The sequence below is a fragment of the Bos mutus genome, chromosome 19 (assembly GCF_027580195.1).
Source record: "Bos mutus isolate GX-2022 chromosome 19, NWIPB_WYAK_1.1, whole genome shotgun sequence".
Classification (NCBI taxonomy): Eukaryota; Metazoa; Chordata; class Mammalia; order Artiodactyla; family Bovidae; genus Bos; species Bos mutus.
The window spans coordinates 11,585,768-11,607,590 of NC_091635.1; the positions used below are offsets into that span (position 1 = coordinate 11,585,768).

Genomic DNA, 21,823 nt, shown 5'->3' on the forward strand with positions numbered 1-21,823 from the left:
AGCGATCAGAGGCCACCTCCCGGGGATGACGCCCACCCACGACCCAGGACCACAGGAGCCTCAGTGGGACATGGCTGCTCGCTCTGCCGGGCACCTCACCGCCCACCTTCCTTGGGCGCCTCAGAAGGAGTGGGATGGGGGAGCCACGTGTCCGGACTCATCTGCAGCCTACTCACTATAAACCCAGGGGATAGGCCAGAGAGCTCTGAAAGGCCCTTTCAGCTCTCCTGGTCAATGAGTCTATTGTGCTGAGACGGGAAAGAAAAGGAGGAAGAAAACAGCCCGTTGGTTTGTTTTCCCAAACTCATTGCTGTCAAGGGCTGTTTCCCTCTTTGGCATCAGGCCTGAGCAAACAATCTCAGGGCGGACCCGGCTCCCTGGGGTGGGGGAGAGGGGAACCGCAGGCGCCCATCTCCCTGCAGTCCCATTTCCCTGCGTAGTTCTGCCAGGACCCCAGTGATACCCTAGGGCTCCCAGCGGAGGGGCAGAAGCACAGACCCTCACCTGGGCACGGTTCTCGGTGACAAAGAAGAGCTCGGTGAGCGCGCGATGCAGGGGCAGGAGGATGCCGGCCTGGGTCACGTCCTCAAACAGGCTGTACTCCATCTGGGTAAAGAGCTGCCACAGGGGCTTCAACAGCGTGAGGTCACAGAGGTCGCTGTGGGAGGAGGGGCGCAGTTTCCTGGGGTCATGCCCGCCGATGTCAGACAGACAGAACTGCAGTTCTGAGGCTCCTTGCCACCCTGACATCTAGTAAAGTCAGGCCAAGCCAGTCCCAATTACCCGCCCCCACCCCCTGCTGCTGCTAAGTCACTTCAGTCGTGTCCGACTCTGTGTGACCCCATAGACGGCAGCCCACGAGGCTCCCCCGTCCCTGGGATTCTCCAGGCAAGAACACTGGAGTGGGTTGCCATTTCCTTCTCTAATGCAGGAAAGTGAAAAGTGAGAGTGAAGTCGCTCAGCCGTGTCCGACTCTTAGCGACCCCATGGACTGCAGCCCACCAGGCTCCTCCGTCCATGGGATTTTCCAGGCAAGAGTACTGGAGTGGGTTGCCATTGCCTTCTCCCCCCACCCCCTAAGCAGCCACAAATAGTTGCCAATGGCAAATAAGAAAAGGGGCAGAATCTCAACTTCAAACCAGAAGTCCAGGGACAAGGAGACACTCCAGCACATTCACACAAATCAACTTTATGGATCTTTAAATATGGTTGTTAAGAACTTCAATGACAGCAGAAAAAAACCTCCAGATAAATGTTAAGTAGAAAAGACCAAGGTACGCAACATAAAATTGCAAAAAATTTTTTAAATGCACGTGTAGTATTGTGTGACCATATTAAAAAAATCATAAATAAACACACCAAAAATCTTATCAGTGGCTGTCCTTGTCAGTTTTCTAGATTTTCTACAATGTTCACAGTTTTAAATAATCAGAAAGGAAAAAAATATCTGATTTAAAAGATAATGGCAACCATTGTTATGATCTTAAGCTCATAAAATAAGAAATATGCTTATAAAGTTGCTCAGGACAGAAATCTTTCTATGTAAAGCAGAGTCCTCCTCACTAGACAGATGCCTCTTGAGCCTGCACTGTTTTTTTTTACTCAGAGGAAGATTGTACTTTAACTCCAGTTCAAAGTCCTTCCGAGGACACACATTATGATTTCTTGGACATGATTTTATACATTTATAATCTACAATGTTGCCTTTTCTTTTTAATATATGATTTTTAAAAGACTCCTGATTATACATTTAAGTGTGATCCTGGAGCGAATCACTCTCTCCCAGAGGAATAAGACTTCATAAAGTAAACCAATGGGAAAAAGTGGTTTGATTTAAAGAGACGGCTTCACAGTTGAGTTTTCAGGACAGCACTGGAGCGGGAAGGAAAAGGTGCCTGCAAACTCATGCCTGCGGCAGAACTCAGGCCGTCATTCTGTGGCCACCTGGCCCCTGGGGGCTGCCTTTCCCCTCTGCCCGCTCCAATCTCGGCCCCTGGGATCCAAGGGCTAAGGGAGTGTCCTTACAGGAAGGAGGGCTGGCGATGGCCAGCACACTGCAGAAATGTACCCACAATGCAGCCAGGAAGGGCCCTCCTGTCTGATGACAGGAGAGATGGGACACATGCTTCATACACATCACACTGTACTCAAAAATCAACTCAAAAATGGATTAAAGCCTTGGAGGTTAAGACCTGAAACTGTAAAACTCCTAGAAGACATAGGCTGTAAGCTCCTTGACATTGGTTTTGGCAATGATTTTTTTTTTTTGGATTTGACATCAAAAGCAAAAATAAACAAGTGGGACTACATCAAAATAAAAGGGCTTCTTCACAGCAAGGAAAACAATCAACAGTACGAGACAGCAAAAGAGACACTGATGTATAGATCAGTCTTATGGACTCTGTGGGAGAGGGAGAGGGTGGGGAGATTTGGGAGAATGGCATTGAAACATGTATAATATCATGTATGAAACGAGTCGCCAGTCCAGGTTCGATGCACGATACTGGATGCTTGGGGCTGGTGCACTGGGACGACCCAGAGGGAGGGTATGGGGAGGGAGGAGGGAGGAGGGTTCAGGATGGGGAGCACGGGTATACCTGTGGCGGATTCATTTCGATATATGGCAAAACTAATACAATACTGTAAAGTTTAAAAATAAAATTTAAAACTTTTGAATTAAAAAAAAAAACAAATAAAATATGTTTTTGGCCAAAAAAAAAAAACAATCAACAGAGTGAAAAGGCATCCTATGCGCCAGGAGAAAGTATTTGCAAGTCATATATCTGACAAGCAGTTAATATCCAAAATACACAAGGAACTCATTCAACTCAATAGCAAAAAAGAAAAAAGAAAAAAATAGGCAAAGGACCTAAAGAGACGTCTTTCCGAAGAAAGCATACAGATGGCCAGAGGAACATGACAAGGTGCTCGATATCACTAACCATCGGGGAAATGCAAATCAAAACCACAGTGGGCATCACCTCACCTGTGTTAGGACTGCTTCCACCCAAAAGATAAGAGACAACAAAAGCCAGCGAGGAGGCAGAGCAAAAGGAGAACCCTTGTACACTGGTGGCGGGAATGTAAATTGGTACAATTTGAAAAACAGTATGGAAGTCCCTCAAGAAACTCAAGGACTACCAGATGATCCAGCCATACCACCTCTGAGTATATCCAAAATAAATGAAATCACTGTGTCAGAGATTATCAGTACGCCAACATTCATTGCAGCATTATTCCTAATAGCCACATGTCTGGAAATAATGTCTCCTGACGGATGAATGGATAAAGAAAATGTGGTGTGTACATACACAATGAAATATAATTGAGCTATGAGAAAGAAGGAAATCCTGCTATCTCCAACAACATAGATGAACCTGGAGGGCGTTACGCCAAGTGAAGTAAGCTAGATAAAGGAAGACAAATACCGCATGGTATCGCTTTTATGTGGAATCCAAAACCAGTCAAACCTGTAGAAACAGAGTTAGAGTGGTGGTTGCCAGTGGCTGGGACATGTGGGAAACGGGGAAAGGCTGGTAGAAGGGCAGACACTTTTAGTTGTAAGATGAATGAAGTCTGAGGATCTATTATACACCTGGTGACTGTAGCTGAGAACAGTATAACACCATAACACAGGAGAAATTTGCTGAGAAGCACACTGCAGACAGAGGGTGAAATTGAAGTGTCCTCACATACCACAAAGAAGGTACACCTGTAAGGTGACGGATGTTAGTTACCTTGATTGTGGGAATCCTTTCACAACGTACTGATATAAAGAATATCAAGTCATCATATTCTACACTTTTAATACACTACAATTTCATCTGTCAATTACACTTCAGTAAAGCTGGGGGGTGGGAGGAAAAACTAAACTAAGTCGAAAATTTACATGGACATGCAGGGTCAAGTAGCATCTTCAAGACAATCTTGAAGATGAAGAACCAGGTTGAAGACTTTATACTGCCAGATATGTAAATTTGCTGTAAAACTATAATATATAAGACAGTGTGATACTGGCACAAAGATAACCAAAAAGACCACTGGAACACAAGCAATCAGGGATGGATCCGTGTGTACAAGGACACCTTTCTGTGACAAAGATGGCACTGGAGTGTGTGAGGGGAAAGATGGGCTTTAGAGTCAAATGGAGATCCATACAAGAAAAAAAAAAGAGAAAAAAAATGTGTGTAAGAGAAGCTTAATTCTATCCTTCAGTGCATATCCTTTAGTGCATATTCTATGCACTAAAATTCATTCCACGTGGATTGTTGATCTCAATATAGAAGAAAAAATAATTAAGCTTCACCTTCATGACCCCAAGGTCAAGTGAGGCAAAAATTTCCTAAACAGGACAATGAAAGCTCTGTCATAAAGGAAACAGGTGAACTGGAAGACACTAAAATCAGAAACTTCTTTTCATCAAAGACACCACTAACAGAGAGAATGGCAAGCCCCGAAGTGGGGGAGATATTTGCAATACAGATACCCAGCCAAGGAATCGAATCCGGAAGGCAGCTAACCTGTGGGTACAGCATCGCACGATCCTCAGGAGCAGGTGGATGGCTTTCAACCGTTGATGACCAGTCTGGCGACAGGCCACACCCACCAGCCATTCCCAAATTTTGGCCAACGGGAGGTATGGCACAACTCTTTCTTCTGACAGCATCTGCTTCAAGATCTCGAATCCTGGCAAGCCCCACAAAACAGATATTTTAAAAAAGACATAAACTGCTCAAGTTTTAATAAGTAGGATGAAACCACTACGATCACTTCAATTTTGCCTAAAATTATGCCTTATGGGAAAGCAACATGGGAACATTTTCAGTTCTTCCTTTTTTGCAAAATATCCTGGTGAATTCTAAGAGAACCAGCATTTTCCCCTGGTCCTGACAGGTAGCTCCTCTTTCTGGCCATAGAGAAGTTACAACCTCCCAATTCTAGTACATTCACAAGTGACGCGCGTGGGGCTTGTCAGAAAAATTCTTTGAAGCCTCACAGAAAGGTATCCGCTTTGATTTTAGCGAAGACCAGTGACTTGACAGCACCGACACCCACAGGGTGCCCTGGGTAGGGAGAGCATATGAATGGAGGGCCAGCGCACACACCTGTCTGGAATCGCCCCAGGTGTCCGGCCGTCACGGTGAATCTGTAGCCCCACTCAGTGTTGCTCATGTCAGAGGTGAAGCGGTAATACAGAGTGTCTCCTGGGCACACAAGAAGCACAGACAGGTCAGGACACTGCAGACAGGGAAAGGCCCGTGAGGACCTCCCACTAAACAGATAAAGCCCAGTTCCAAATCCTTCAACAATCTCCCTTCTCAGTACTTAGCATTACGAGTCTGTATTATTTGGTATTTCTTTACTACCTGGAAGCTCAAAATCTTTCCACTTCTGTTGAGACCCACTGAAATTGTGTCGGTCCTGCTGGAAGTCACTGCTGCTGGACATGGCTAGCTCGTCACAGCCTTCCTCTGTGTTGCACTGAGGGTCGAATTTGATTGAGAGGTAGATGGCACCAGGAATGTGAACTTTGTCCTAGGAGGGGATACAAGGACACGCCGTCGTCATTGGTCACTGGACAGTTCCTGAGGGCTTCCTCAGGCCATGTCCTGCAGTCAGAACTCTGCCTGAAGAAGCAGTGAGTCAGGGCCTCCGCCTCCAGGAGCTCTGGGCCCGGCTGGGCGGGGAGGATGCACGTGGGCTACCAACACGGCAGGAAAAACACTGTGCGGCCTGGGGCACAGCTCAGAGGAGGGGAGGCAAGGGCAGAAAACGTCCCAGGGAAGGGGTGCCCCGGTTGCTGTGCAACTGAGGACAGGAGAGGACTGTCAGAGAGGAAGGAATGGAGCCAGCAGCGAGACACGAGCACATGGGGATGCGTTTCCGGCAAAGGAGACAGCACCGGAAAGCCTGAAGTGTCCAGGGGACAGCAGTGAGCTTGAGGCGTCTGAGGTAACGGGTGAGCTTCGCATGCGCACGTGCTAAGGAGATGCAGAGGGGGTGACGTGACCCTGCAGAGGCTGGGAGGGACAGATGGAAAAGGAAGACCGTGTGTGCTAAAATGAAGCACCGAGACTTGTCTGGACAGCAGGGGGCGCCCCGGGAAGGCAGTAAGCAGGAGAAAGCCAGGTTTAGGTTTGTGCTGTACCAGGATCACTGCACGGAGAAGGCAATGGCACCCCACTCCAGTACTGTTGCTTGGAAAATCCCATGGACGGAGGAGCCTGGAAGGCTGCAGTCCATGGGGTCGCTAAGAGTCGGGCACGACTGAGCGACTTCACTTTCACTTTTCACTTTCATGCTTTGGAGAAGGAAATGGCAACCCACTCCAATGTTCTTGCCTGGAGAATCCCAGGGATGGGGGAGCCTGGTGGGCTGCTGTCTCTGGGGTCGCACAGAGTCAGACACGACTGAAGTGACTTAGCAATTATCAAGGATCACTGCCAGCTAGGGTGTGGCAAGGCCAGGGCTGGGGCAGGCCAGCACTTGGGGAGGAGACAGGAACAGCCAGAGGGACCCAGAGAAGGGGAGGGGTCGGGGCGGCGGAAAAGGTAAGGCGATCCCTCTGAGGTAGAGTGCAGTGGCTCAGTAGGTGTGTTTACAGGGCAGGACAGTGCAGGGGTGAAGAGTGGGGACAGAGTCCAGAACTGGGGGAGAAGAGGCTAAGAAGGTAGAGAGTGAGGAGGTTTACATTCTGTAAAACAAACTCTCAGCTGTCAACAAGCACATTCTAGATGAGTCTCTCTGTCACCCAACTACTCAGAACGACAGCTCCCATATTTTGAAAGGAGCTGATGAGACACAAGCAGCACCAAGCCGATGAGGACCACTAAGGCCACCCCGCTTCTGCCTCATCCAAAGCCCTACCTCTCCCTCTCCAGGTACAGAGTTAAGGATAGAACAGCTGAGGTCTTTCAGTTCTGGGTAATTAAACAAAGGGGAGGGAGTCCCCCAGGTGTGGCTGGGTCATCAGGAGAAGGATAGAGTGAGGATGGAATCCAGACCCACACTCAAAGTCTCTGCCAGAGACACGGAGGTCTCAGTCCAAGGAGCTCACTGCAGGACAAGTAATCTCTCCTCCAGCGTGGGGGGCCCCTAGTTTTCACAACAAGGTCAGGAGAAGAGAGGACTTGTTTGTACAGAATCCTGGGATTGGCTTCAGGGAGGCAGACGGCTGCTGAGACTAAGGGAGCCCTTTCTAGGCCACGTCTGTTGGGTTAGGGGAAAGAACCACAGTGGGAGGTGATGAGATTCGTGCCACTCGGCAACCCTTGTGGGTCCTGCCAGTCTCATGCCCTGGCACTGGGTGAGGCTGGCTGACCCTGGCTCATACCTCGAAGTTGGTGTTGTTATTATATGGGTGTTTCGACTCCCGCACTTGCACCTCCATTCCTGGTTCCTCCATGAACTGGCAGGCAGCCAGGGCCATGGTTCCCAGCATGCTCTCCCGGCAGCCTTGAAGCACCTTCTGCAGGATCTGATGGGAAACAGGCAGAGAACATAGCAAGATGATGGAGTTCAGCTGGAGACCGTGCCTAGGGCTCCTGAGCTCTGCCCTGTGGGTCCCCCCAATTCTAGACAGCAGGAGGTAGAAGAGATGCTTCCAGCCCTGTGAAAGTCTGCTAAGCCAGCACCACTTTGAAAGGCTCAGCTGGAGATTTGATTTTACAAACAAAAGATGGTCACCACCTGAAAACTTGAAATATAAATTACAGCACTGGACTGAAGAGAATGCATAGACTCTGTAAGATCCCATGTCTGTCGCCCAGAAGCTCGGAGCCTGGGCAAGCCTCCTGGGTTTGATTTCTTCACCAATAAAATTCTCCCTGGGTCATGATGTAACACAGGTGCTGGCAGAGTGTCTGACCCGGAGCAGATACACTAGAAACGATGGTTTAAAACAGAGACATAAACCTTCCTGGAAGGTTTCCTGTATTATGGGAAAAGGCTGTCACGGTCGTAACTAACCCTGTCCCCTGGACTTCATGCTGTGTGAGACCCCAGGGGCATGAGAAGAGACAGGCCAGCAAGGAGAGCTGGCCTTCGAAGTCTGAAAACAAAAAAGGAAGACTGCAAGGGCGGGATTCGTGAGATTGTTATTTCAAATACTCTCTGAGCATCCAGTCTGCCTGGGCTGTGAGCTTGGCTCCAGGCCAAGACTTGGGAGACTTCAGCTGTGACCCGAGTCGGCTTTTGTCGGGGTCATACCTATCAAGGGGCTGAACAGCCACACAGATGGCTTCACTCCAGGAAGGCACTCCCTAGAGGAAGGCTGTTCAAACCCCCACAGGGGGCTTGGGGCGGGGGGCAGAGAGGAGCAGGGAGTGGGGTTAGTGCCCAGCCCAGCTGCCTGGTTACCTTCTCCCACTGGTGCCTGTCCTCCAGCTGCATGAACATGTCCAGAATGTAGGTCATGTGGGCTGGGCCACTCAGCTCCAGGATGTCCTCGCTCACCGGCACGTGCCCAGGCCACTCGGCAAGCAAGGACGCCAGCACATGGCGGGCGTACAGGACGGCCGTGGCCTCGTTCACACGGAAGAGGTATTCCCGGACGGCCCTCTTGCTCTTGCAGTTGAGCTCCTTGTGCAGCAGGGCGGCGCTCTTGCTGCGCCGCTGCTTGGCGTAGCTCTGCTGCAGCTCGCTTTCGGTGCTGGAGATCAGCTTCTGGGTCACAGGGTTCGACTCGACGGTGGCTTGCTCGCAGCGGACAGGCCTGGACTGCAAGCCCAGAGACCAAGTCACCGAGGCCTGGTCATCTCACCACTGGGGTGTGTGGCGGGGGCAAGTAGACACCCTCCTTCCCGGGGGTAGGGGTCGGTGGGGGGGCCCACGTACCAGGCAGGGCAGGATGATCATGTCTGTATCTACGGCCTTGGCACTCTGCTCATCGAGTCTCAGACTCCGGCTGGGCTGCCACCGCTGAGCCAGGGTCCGGATCCTTTCGTCCGTGGTGAGCTCGTCCCCATCAAACCTGAAGAGAAGGAAGGAGCACAAAGCTGGGCATCTGTGTTCCAGAGAGGTGAGAGTTTAACCTTCAGTGAAACTTGCAGAAATGCTGATCAGAGTTATTTTCCTGGTACTAAGGAATTAGGTAGTACGGTCTACACTTCCAACACCAGACTCACAGTGCTAACCTACCCGAGCAGGCATGCCCAGACGCCTGCGATGGAGATGGAAACCGTCCTTTAGGATCCATTCTCCCTTTCATTTAGAAACAAAGTTCCCTGAAGTTTTAGCAAGATACACAATCACCCGGGTGGAGACGTGGGTCCCAGTCCTCCCAGCAACTGGATACAGCAATGTAACTGGGGTCATGCCAACGGGAGGCCAGGGAGGTGATGTGTGCCACGTTTGGGGCCTGCCCTCAAGCAGCTGGGTTAAGGAGGTGCTCCATTCCCCGCCTTCCCCCTTTCCTCTGGGCTGGAACTAAGAGCGGGTGTGGGAGAGCTTGCCCTGATGCCACAGAGGAGGACGGCAGCCATGGGGACACAGGCTCACTTGGGAAGCAAACGACCCACCCACCCTGGGCTGCTGTCTACCTCTGGACTGTGGCGGGGCAGGACAACAAATTCCTGAGCCCTAACTGAGGTAATCCTGCTTCATTTCACAAAGGATTTGAGGTTGTAGATAAGAAATACATATGGGAGTGTAGAAACACGAAATAACAAAAGAAAATTAAATTGGAATTGGAACTAAATTAGAATAAGAAGTCAAAACCAGGATGTGGGGAATGGAAGAGGAGATCAGATGCAGAAACATAAAATTCTCCATAAATTTAAGAGCTAGGCTCAAGAACTAGCTCTGAACTTCCTGGCCAAGATGAAGGGTATATTGTTATAAGATACCTTTCATTAATACACCCTTGAGAAAAAAACAAGAAAATAATGTATACAAGTGGGAAAAAAAAAAACCAAAGAATACTTTGACCAGAATGTACCAGAAGTTCCTGTTCTACACTGCTTGCTCTCTGGATTGATACAGGAGAGAAACCTTGGTGTCTATGTTAATCTCTGCATTCATAACTAGTTTACTCTAAGAGGCAGACTGCAAATATGAAGTTCTTCCTAAAGGAATACACAACTCAAAGACGAGCTATGCCACGTGGCACTTTATGAAGACCCGAAAACCAGTTCTCCAGCTGCTCCTGGCCTCTCAGATCTTGTCAGCAGGAGGTAGACAGAGTCCCACCCTCACTTGTTCCCTTGCTCCTTATACTTTGGCTGCGTCCTTACCTCTTCTGAACCTCCAGGAAGAAAGAGTCGGTCCTCTTCATCTGCAGTTCATATATGGCCCGGAGGATGTGCAGAGGGGCATTGAGGGCGTCATGAGCCATCTAGAGGCCAGGAGGAAGAAGCAGAAGAGAGAAAATTTGAAGTGCTTTAACACATTACTGATAACCTGAACTCAAAAGTGATAAAACAATTATTTTCTACAGTTACTACAAGTTATAATCTAAGAACACATCACTTAATTTAAGAACATCACACTTCATGCATATAAGATTATAAGCTCCAAAATATGGATTATAAAATCTGTATTACTATTACAAATTCAAAGGAAAATCTCCTAGTTCTGAAGTCCGTGTTTTTGGTAGTTTACTTTTATTTGTGCCATAGTTATCTGTGATTGTGCATTGCATTTGTTAAAGATTATATAGATGAGGGGGTACAGCATGTTATTTTAAAAAAGGAAGAACCAAAAAGCAAATAAAGATGATAATTAGAAAAAAAATTATACCAACAAAATGTAATGCTAGTAGTCAATAATTACTCACCAAATGGTATTTATTCATTGCTAGCTTTCCTGCAGTAGCTGCCTTGCCCTCAAGTATGACAACTGGCACATAAATCTAAGTAGTAGACTTTCTTTTGATGTTTTTGAAAAGCTGTATTTGCTTTTCTTACATCCGCCCCATAGTCTCTGTTTACTCTTCACATAGTTAGAGCCTTTGAAGTCCAAGCCTCTGCCCATTTTCACATCATTTTGAGGAAGAGTGGATTATCCAGGGAAAGTAAGGATGTACTTGAGAAATTATGAGGACAGATTGTCACTGGGGGCTTGTGGGTGGGCCTGACATTACACGTCAAACTTTACATGTAAGTGTTTGCACACGTAGTTTATGGGAGAAACGATCTAAAGTTTTTGGGTCCACAACTCCCAAACATCAAGAACTACTGTTGAAAGGGCTTTTCCCTCCTTGTAGGTCAGTTCCGTACAATATAGACTGAGTTTCCCAGAAGTGCATTCACAGGACATCAGCCTGAAGCATTTCCATGTGGAGGCTAAAACTCAGTCCAAGTCAAACAGAATCCATTCCTGAGTCCCTTCTTCACGCCACACCATGACCTAGAAGCATACCAAGAAACATATCCTGGTGGGCTCATCCAGGCTCTCGAGAGGGTCTAGCTTTTTCTGCTCTTGGTCACCAGGGCTGCTGACTGACCGCTCCACCTCCTCCTCCTGGTCCCCTCGCTCATCCAGCTCCAGCTCTCCATGCTCAGCCAAAGTGTTGATCTCCTTTTTTGAGGAGTACAGCATGATGGACAAAATCTAGACAGAACAAAAATCAGGCAGGGCAGGAACCTGAGTGTTTAGTGTGTGAGAAGACCTTTAACCCTCAAAGGGTAGAAAATATTTGACTTGACTCTTTAAAAGACATGAGAATTTACAGAAAGAGTGTAAAATTAGGACTTCCTGCTGGTACAGTGGATAGGAATCTGCCTGCCAATGCAGAGGACAAAGGCTCAATTCCTGGTCCGGGGAGATCCCACATGCTGCACAGCAACTAAGCCTGTGCACCACAACTACAGAGCCCGTGCACCTACAGCGCGTGCTCCGCAAAGAGAGAAGCCAATGAAATGAGAAGCCTGCGCACCCAACAAAGAGTAGCCCCCCTCTCACCACAGCTAGAGAAAGCCCCAGCACAGCCACAAAGACCCACCACATCCAAAAAAAGTAATTTAAAAAAATGTATTCATTAGTGGATATGGAAGCATGTTCAATTGTACTTGTAACCAAAGACATGCTAACTAACACTGTAAGGGACCTTTGTGTTTATTAACTTTGCCGCTGACAGCGTGAGTTGGTATCATCCTTTTAGAATGCATTTTGGTGAAATGTAAAGACCTATACAAATGTTCATAACCTTTGATTCCGAAACTCATCTTTTAGGAATAATGTAAAATGTGTAAAAAGTTATACTCATGATATAGTCAATGAAGCATTTATTAATGGCAAAAACTGAAATCCAACTTTATGGATCATATGCAGCCGTTAGAAATGGTGGTTATGAAAACTACCCAACAACTTAGAAAAATGGCCATCACATGACTTCAATTTATTTCAGTAATGGGCTCCACTATACAATCCAAATCTATGTATGCAATACAGACACAGAAGGAAAAAAATCAGAAAAGGGAAATACATGAAATACTAATAGCAGATGTGCCTGGGAGGGTGAAATTTGGAGTTTTTCTTTCTTTTCTACTTTTCAAATTCTCTACACATAAAAAAATGTAAATTTTTGAATGCAAAAAATTTTAATTACCAATTTTTTCTATTTTAATTTAGAATTTTTTCTATTTTGCTCTATTTCCTAAACAGTAAGAGCGCAAATGCTCACCACGTTATCCCTGAATATGTTTCAGCATATTTTCCTAAAACCTAATCAAATCCTCTTGTGACAACTGAGAGCTGTTTCTTAGACTTCAGGCCTCTGTGTGACTGAGAATGGTCAGCCAAGCACCTCCCATACAGCAGCAGCCTTCCCTACCCTGAAGCTGGGACTTGGCACAGAAATACCCCAGGGAACCACAGTAATTCCACTAAGAAAAATCTAAGGCTTATGGGGAAAAGCAATAAAATGAATATTATCAACTGAAATCCTACATAAAATAAACATAAGTGGAGGACAAATTTAGAAACTGATTTTAGCTCAAAGCAACTTTAAGGGGAAATAATAATTCAAGGGCAGATTTATTACCATGATATAATGGTCACCCGTGTGTTTCTACAAATTACTTCTCTTCCAATATTCTTTGGACAAACATCAAATTCACTTTCCCTGACAGGGGAGGACAGGTGTCATAATCTCTATTTCCAAAAGGGAAGACAAATGTAAGACAGTGTTTTAACATCTGCACCGGATGAGAGTGCACGGGGCAGTCCCAGCTGTGGCTGGCTGGCTGTTCTAACTCCCAGGCCTGTAAATCTGCAGCAGGAAGCGGTAGCAGGAGTCACCCTCGTCCCTTACTTCCAGGTCCCGGAGGAGCCACGTTTTACTGAAGCCAGTCCCTTTGCTGCACTTTTTCACCAGCAGCTTCAGCAAATCTGTCTGCAGGAAGGTAGCATGCGTCTCTTCAAAACCATGAACCTGCCAAACAGAAAAAGAATGATTTGCAATTGCCTCAGAGTGAAGAAAGTCAAGGGTCACTCAGGGAGAAGCAGGCCCCTATCAGAGCCCAGTCTTAGCTCTTGGCCCAAGCCTACCTTCTGGTGAAGATTCCAGAGTCAGCAGGAAAGATGAAACTCTGAACCTGAGTCATAACCTAAGTCTGTCCACTCTCTAATTTATTCACTTGACAAGTATCTCTGAAGCCTCGTACATTGTACGTGCTGAGTCCTATGCTAAGGTCCTGCTCTCTACCTCCCCAAAGCTTCCCACTGTCCTACAGACTGAAGTCTGAGTCCCTGTTCATGGCTGACAAGGCCCCTGCAGGCTCCCTGCCTGCGTCTGTGTCTCCTCTCCTTAGCACTGTCCCAAAGCCCTGAGGTGTTCCTTCTGCTCCCTGACAACCAGGCCTGCTCCTGCGCCTGGAGTTTGCTCTCTCCCAGCATGCAATACTCTGCCCAGACTCTTATCTACCACCTCAGATTTCACCTCTTCAGGAAGCCTCTTTCTGACTCCTGTGGTTTTCCTTGCAGGCTCCTTGGTGTCTCCCTCACAGTTAGGGCTGAAAGCTCCATGACAGCAGGGACCTTCCTTCTAGTTCAACACTACGTAATCAGTTCCATCTGGCACCTGGTGCTCAACAAATATTTACGGAATCAAGGATCCAAAGGCATAAATGGTCTCTGCCCTCAGGGAGTTTATTTTCCCAAACCTACTATAATGCAAAACCACTAATACAACAGATTGTGATAAATGCCATGAAGTCAACAAACAGCAGACGTGTGGTCTCAAGCATGAAACTATAAATTCTCAGGGCTGGGCCAGAGCTGAAATGCCACCTAGACCAGCCTCCCTGTGGTGTTGGAGTCCTTTCATGTCCTCCTTGCCAGTGCTGTCCGACTCATGGAACTCGTAAGCCTTCCAGAGGAAATCCTTCTTCTTTGGCTAGTTCTGTTGGGAAGGTCATCCTTAAAGTGATCCCTCCCTCGCTCCCGATGCCCCTCAAGTAGTAGAAGAATCATGTTCCCCACAAGTCAAGGCTTCCCATCTCCATGTCAGTTACTGCTCAGCTCTTCAACTTTTCTGCCTTCTCTCACCCCAAATGCCAAACTGCTTAAAGATCCCATAAGATGTCAGTCCCCTTTTTCTCCCTATGATGAACCAGAGGGAGCTGCGGTTCAGAGGGAAGTGAGAAACTGTTGTCAGTTTTTCTTCTCATCTTCCAAGGTTATGTGCCCGTAAGGTAGTAGTACCTGGTTCCATGAGGCAGGACTGAAAAATTACAGAGAACCAACTACTGGGAAAATTCTGTTTCTTCCTTAATGATATCCTTGTTCAAGGCCCCAGTCATTTCTAAAAATAATCAAGATCCTATGATTAACTCTTCATTGAAATCAGATGATACTTCCTTCTAGTTAATACCCTGCAGGTGTTAGATCACAGCCAGACTGATTAGCAAATGGAAGAAACTCAACATTACCTTTAGTGTTTTATATAATCCTTTGAGGGCCAGGGACAGGACCCAAGTTGCTTCCACTGCCTCGGGACAATGGCTGTCCATGCTGGTTTGCAGAAGGTGACTGGCAATAAAGGCAAAGTGCTGAGAGTACTGGCTTAGCTGGGCCTGGGAGTCACTGCCTTCCTGTCCTCCTCCTTTCTGGACCAGTTGATAGTCCTTCACTGAAGGATCAAGAGAAAAATTTTAGATGTAGCCAGAGAAAAGAGACACATTTTGTTTATTAACGTTTTGGCTATACCGTTTATAGGATCCTAGTTCTCTGACCAGGGATTGAACCCAAGTCCATGGCAGGGACGGCCCCAAGTCCCAACCACTGGATCGCCAGGGAATTCCCCAAGAGACACATTTTGAAGAGTAACAGAGAATGATGGCTGACTTCACAGCAGAAACTATGAAAGCCAGAAGAAAATGGATCAAGATCTTTAAAATATGCTAAGGAAAAACTCTCAGCCTACAATTTTCTACCCAGCAAAATTGTCTTTCAAAGATGAAGTCAAATCACTGATTTAGACTTCCACCTTAAGAAACCAGAAAAATAAAAAAAGAGCAAATTAAACTCAAAGCAGAAATAAATTAATTAATAATGGAAAGATAGAAATGAATGGAACAGCAATCAGAAATAACAGAGAAACATCAAAGAAACCAAAAGCCAGTTCTTGGAAAATATCAAATAAATTGATAAATCTCTGGCTAAGCAGTCTATGCAATGAAAAAGAAAAGACACAAATTACTAAAATCAGGAATGAGGGAAGGCAGCTTATATCCCATGCTAGGTTCAGAGAAACTAAAGATGTACATTTTATAAGACCTAAATTTGTTTCATAAGTGAATGGAGAGATATACCATGCTCCTGAATCAAAGGACTCAGTATTGTTTAGACATCATTTCTCCCCAAATGAATCTACAGATTCAATGTTATGTCAATCAAAACCCTAGCAGGTTCTTTGATAGAAACTGATAAGATGATTCCAAAATTTAAACAAAAAGACAAAGGAACTAGACTAGCCAAAACAATTCTAAAGAAGAATAACAAAGCTGGAGGACCTGATTTCTCTCCCAATACTCAGGAGAAATCTCTAACACTCAAGGGCTTTCTCTCCTGGGGGTTCAGTGGTAAAGAACCCGCCTGCCAATGCAGGAGACTCAGATTCGATCCCTGGGTCAGAAGATCTCCTGGAGAAGGAAATGGCAACCTACTCTAGTATTCTTGCCTGGAAAATCCTATGGACAGAAGGAGCCTGGTAGGCTACAGTCCAAGGGGGTCACAAAAGAATCAGACTTAACAACAACAAGACAATATGGCATTTAAGTAAGGACAAATATACAATATATAGATTAATGGAACATAATAAAATCCATAAATAAACACCAAGATATATGGGTCAATTAATTTTCACAAAGTTACCAAGATGATTCAATGGAGAAAGAAGTCTGTTCAACAAACAGTCCTAGAACACTGAGATTCACATGTAAAAAAATAAAATAAACCTTGACATTTACATCAAACTGTATACAAAAACAGCATAGACAGTGCCTAATACTGAAGCTAAATGATAAAGCAGATTATTTCAAGAGCAGAAGAGGGCACATAATAATAAGACTCCAGATCATTTGGGATTTGGCAAATTAAATCAAAAGGGCACTTATGATATTCTCTCACTGTCCTATTGATGAAGTTACTCTACATTCCTGTAGCCACCATATGTTTAAATTACCCACTAGAAAACAAATGATACTGGCAGATGGAAAAAGTAGATGTTCAGAACCTAAACATCTGGCCAATCCCAAAACAAAGGGTCATATATATAAAATAACAACATAGAAAGAGTCTTCAAAGCAATCCCAATTCAACCACATCATTTCACAGATGAGGAAAAAGAAGTTACATGTCACTTCAGTTGTGTCCAACTCTTTGCAACCCTACATGGACTGTAGCCCACGAGGCTCCTGTCCAAGGGTTTCTCCAGGTAAGAATACTGGAGTGGGCTGTCACGCCCTCCTCCAGGAAAAAGAAATTCAGAGAGCTATAATTTGTTTTTTTTTTAAATCCATGTGCAGGGGCAAGAACAAAGATATTTTAACTGATTTTAGCATATACAGAAAATTTGCTCTGATTCTTAGATAAAATAATTATGCTTGGGACCTGTTTTCCTCTTCCGGGTTTTGACATCGACGATCACAGCCCTGTTCTTTTCAGTAAAGTGCTTCAAGATGATCACATTATGTGGTTCATTGGCATTATCCATATACACACAGCGGGTCCCCACACAGAGGACCTAAACACGACAGAGAAAGAAAGGGAAACTCAGAAGTGCATAGAACACAGTCTCTTTTGCTTGTGCTGCTGACTTCAACAGGCAGTCAGGGTCAGGATTCTTCCCATCTGTAAGTCGAGGGTTGGCACAGGCCTGGCACAGAACTGGTTTAAGTGCTTGCTGAATGAAGCCGTGTTTTCACAGTCTTCATTGTTCCAACTAGTTGAAAATTACAAATGAGATCAAGCTGAAGGCCAAAGTGAAGAACAATCATACTTTGAAGTTCTCTGTAACTTATTAATAGGAGGTTAGTTACCTATTATTCAAAGCCAACTACTGGCTAATAAAATGAGTCAAATGGCTAAACTGTTAAAAATGTACGTTGAACAAACCATCCCCAAATCTTGAGAATATACCAGCACCGTAAAAGCAAATTATGAAAGGGAAAAAAAGACTCCCAAGGATATATGCTATAGGGACTTTGATATGCCTGATGAAGACAGGAAGAGGATACCAGGCCTTCAGACAGGTGTACCTGGGGGAAGCCGACCAGCACCAGCAGTGTGAAGATGTTGGTGTGCTTCAGCTGGAAAGGCAGCTGCTTGATGCAGTGGTCTGTGAAGGTGGCAACGACGTCTCGCCACAGAGGGGCGCTGTTGAGCGACCGCAGGATCTCGGCCATAGAACACGCCCAGTCCAAACCCACGCGGCTGGAAGGCAAGAGCGCCATCAGGCGGTGGTGCACAGGCTCCAAACGCAACGCACCAGCTCACCACACTTCAAGGCAAACCCATAAACACGCCAATGAGCCAGCCACTGATTAGTTTGAAAACTACCACAATGATGCTTTTCAAAAATGATAAGTGGGAGGAAAATAATCAAGATTTGTTACTTAAATACTCAGTCTATAGTTAAGGTTTTAAAAATCTCTATAAATGGTCACACACACATGTGCACTTATGCACACTCATATTCATGCACAGAAAAGCAGCTTGGAAGGAAATATATTTTAAAAAGCACCAGGGAGTTCCCTCGTGGCCTAGTGGTTAGAAGTCTGGGCTTTCACTATTGTGGCCTGGGTTCAATCCCTGGTCAGGGAACTGAGATCTGCAAGGAGTGGTGAGGGCAGGGATGGGTAGGGGGAATGAAATAGCACCAGACACTGACAAGGTGCAAGGCACTGCTTTTATAATGAAAATAGATCTATTTTCTTCAACCTCAAAGCCTGTACCTATTACTCTCAGGAAAAAACAAATCAGAATATATAAAATCACTAGAGAGCTGAATCAGCAGACAGAACCCAGGTGGCAACAGCTGTTCTAATGTGGGTTTTAAGTACATCATTAATATCAGTTGATAATGTTGCTAATAAAACTAATTCTGTTCTCACTAAAGAGCCCTAGACAATACAGGGGCAAAAATAGCACTGAAGCACACTGAAATTAATCAACAGCAGATCAATGACCTAAAGAAGTGAACACCAAGGTGGGATAGAGTGGGGGTGGCTACCTGTCCAGACACACAGCCCCCAGGCTAAAGAGCAGGTGGGTGGTCTTCCAGCCGTCTGGCACGACTGAACTGTCCCCAGCTGCAAACAAGTTGTGTTTGGCTGAGAGGACCTTGGTCACAGCAGCATCTACCTCCGCTGGTAAAAGGCGGATGATTAACTGGCCGAGGAGACCCAGGGTGAGGTGGTAGGTTTCATTCAGGTGGCCTGCGTTTGAGATGACGACCTGGAACATGAGCGGGAGCACATGCTCCAGGTCTATCAGGGGGACTGTGGGATCCTGTTAAGAGAGGAGAAAAATTTGTTCAATAAGACATCTAGGTAACCACACCAACTAAACACTCCATTGTCTTCATGTATTATTTACCACTGGCCTGGTGCCAGGGGAATTATGCAGTGTCTTTCACAAATGGCTTAGGTACAATTGACTGTAAAATAAACATTCTCAGGCATCATCTTACAATCTTACTTTCAATTCATATTCTTACCCCAGGGATATACAGATGATTGCAATTAACATTTCAGTATATGGCTTTCCAAAAATTTTTTCTATGCATAACACTACCCTCTCATGCACTCTTTCTCTCTTTTTATTTATTTTCTCTCTCTCTTTTTTAAATGCCATTTTGTCTCTTACCGAGTTTAAGGGAGGTAACATGGCTGCTAGTAATCCCAAAATCCTCTTCTGGGAACACTCCGCAAACACTTGCTCAGGGCTTGGAATAACTGCCTTTTCCTCAATGGGCTTCTGAGAGGACGCTTCTGAATTTTCAGCATCTGAGTTGTAAAATAGCAAGCTATCAGATTTTGCCAGGTTCCATGCATGTATGAAGACGCAGGTAGATCACTGTACTGCCCCGTGCCACTACAGCATCGAGACTTTAAAAACCTATTACTGAACACGTCTTACTCAAGGAAGCCTGTTCCGATCACCCTGTTTTAATGTTGAGCCTGACCTCCCATCTCCCCGAACCCCTCTGCCCTCTCCATTCCCTGCTCTTTTGTGCTCATGGCATCTAATTACCTTTTAACACACCATATCCTTTTTTTACTTGTTGGTTATTGTTTGACTTCCCTTCTAGATTCCCCCCCTCCCCAGTAATGTATCACAAACACCTAGAAATGTTTCTGGAGCATAGCAGCAACTCAATAAATCCCTGATGGCTAAAGCAACTGTACGTGACTAGGATGCTGATCCTCAGATGGGATCAGACAAGAGTGAGTTTTGATGATCTGGATTGACATGGAGTATCAGACCGCTTCCTGAACTTAGAATCATGATCTGCAGAGATGAGCATCAGCCCCTTCTGGGACAGGGCAGGACTCTGGGTGCTCAGCCCTGCCTCGGTCACAGAATGGGCACCAGGGAAGGAGGCTGCCTCCCCAAGCTGCCCTAAGGAGGAGGCTGATGTTTGCTGCCAGTCTCCTCGGTCCACAGCACCTCCATCTCCTGGCTCTTCAATCGTCCTGCAGTACAGCTCTGACCTTGCCGCCGTTCCGAGCAGGCAGCCCAGGGCCTCCATTGCAGGGTGAAGCACCCCTCCACGTCCCCATTTCAGGGCTCCCACTCCCTCCTCTTCCTCCCCACACACCTGCCCCACAGACCTCTCCCTGGATTCCTTTGGGGGTTTCCTCTCTGGGGCTTTGCTCCTTTTGTCCTTTCTGCCCTGAGTGCCCCTCCCCCCAAGAGACCCCGGCACTTCTGAGGCCACCTGCAGGCCTTCTTTACAAGGGCCTTACGTGGGTACAACCTGTTCAAGCCGGATCCCCATCACTGCTACCACCCACTCAGGCCTCTCTTCTGGACAGAAGCACATCCCACCTCAAATTACAGTTGCACGCACCCCTGTCTTAAACCCTCCCAGGCCACAGGCCTCATGAGGGCAGGAGCTATGTGTCCATTTGTCTGACCTGGTCCCTGCTTCATCCCCAGAGTCTAGCACAGTGCTTGGCACACAGAAGGCACTCAGTAAATCAGGGAATAAACAAGATAGGAAATTAGATAAACAAGATGAAGGAAGGATGACTTTCAAAGTAGTATCAGTACTATCTGAGGCAGAACTGAGAAACCACGCACCCCCGGGTGCTAACCAGTTATAAATTGTGTGCAAGAAATAATTCAGAGATGGGTATGTGTGCATTTTAAAATGAGAGAGATCAAGGTAATTGTCAAAGAGTTTTTACCTGGAAGTCCTGTAGGTGTGCAGGCATCTGCAGGTGAGTCTGAAATTTGAGGTTGGCAGGAAGGATCCTTCCTTAATGATACACCTTCACTGGCCTTACTTCTCTGCTTGCAATCTAAAGGTCTGACTTCCTTAGGACCATCTCTCTTCCCCTAAAAACAAATTGGAGAGTGAGTAAACTTTTATGTGAAAGAAATTTTTTTACATTCAGACAATTTAAAAAATCACCAGCCAAGGACTTCCCTGGTAGTCCAGTGGTTAAGAATCTGCCTTCCAGGGGCTTCCCTGGCAGTGCAGTGGTTAAGACTCCACACTCCCACATTCCCAGGGCAGGAGGCGTGGGTTTGATCCTTGGTCAGAGAAGCAGGATTCCACTCCCATGCAGCAGAGCCAAAAAAAAAGACTCTGCCTTCCAAGGCAGGAGATGCAGAAACCGCAATTTGCCACAAAGAAGACTAAGAGAGCGAGCCAGGGCAGGGTACGCTGCATGCACACAGCTACTGGTAAGAGGACCCAAAAGGTATGGATACCTCAGGAATCAAAAGAATGCCCTGGGGGTTCCTTAGAAAAAGGTTGAGTCCAGTCCCTAGGCAGGGAAAGCCTAAGATAAGCCTGAAACCTCTTTCTGTATCAAAAATTAAAGAAGTGATCAAAGAATAATCAAGACATAGCCAAGGACACAAAAGCCAGCTGGAAGGAGCTTCCACTGGCCAAACATGGGACAACCTGAGCATCAAAATCAATAATAAAGACTAAGCTTTTAATCCACTAAATAAAAAAATTCAAGTCCATTTTGATAAAAATAAGTGAACAAGTAGATACATAAGGAGTGCTGTGCTGATTGGTAGCACATTATAAGCTGCTGGGGGCTCAAAAGAAGATATGATTACTCTCAGGCTCAAAGGCGAAGAGAAGATTGCTGATTCACCCTGCCTCTGCTGATAATGTTTTCCCTGTCCCACCACAATC

General features: G+C 46.2%; 1 protein-coding gene across 2 annotated transcripts in view; it reads right to left on the bottom strand.

Annotated features, from left to right (window-relative positions):
- The window catches only part of ZZEF1 (zinc finger ZZ-type and EF-hand domain containing 1), a 94,733-nt gene that overhangs the window by 4,386 nt on the left and 68,524 nt on the right, over positions 1-21,823 (bottom strand). For both annotated transcript variants that reach the window (XM_070389246.1, XM_070389245.1), the window contains exons 38-53: positions 20,856-21,006; positions 19,309-19,448; positions 18,674-18,951; positions 17,700-17,874; positions 17,053-17,185; positions 14,871-15,070; positions 13,253-13,372; positions 11,359-11,550; positions 10,233-10,333; positions 8,836-8,971; positions 8,359-8,718; positions 7,334-7,477; positions 5,367-5,535; positions 5,106-5,204; positions 4,521-4,686; positions 505-658 (exon numbers count right to left, since the gene is read on the bottom strand). In XM_070389246.1, the coding sequence (XP_070245347.1) occupies positions 505-658; positions 4,521-4,686; positions 5,106-5,204; positions 5,367-5,535; positions 7,334-7,477; positions 8,359-8,718; positions 8,836-8,971; positions 10,233-10,333; positions 11,359-11,550; positions 13,253-13,372; positions 14,871-15,070; positions 17,053-17,185; positions 17,700-17,874; positions 18,674-18,951; positions 19,309-19,448; positions 20,856-21,006 (2,718 nt within the window). The remainder of the gene's footprint in view (positions 1-504; positions 659-4,520; positions 4,687-5,105; positions 5,205-5,366; positions 5,536-7,333; positions 7,478-8,358; positions 8,719-8,835; positions 8,972-10,232; positions 10,334-11,358; positions 11,551-13,252; positions 13,373-14,870; positions 15,071-17,052; positions 17,186-17,699; positions 17,875-18,673; positions 18,952-19,308; positions 19,449-20,855; positions 21,007-21,823) is intronic.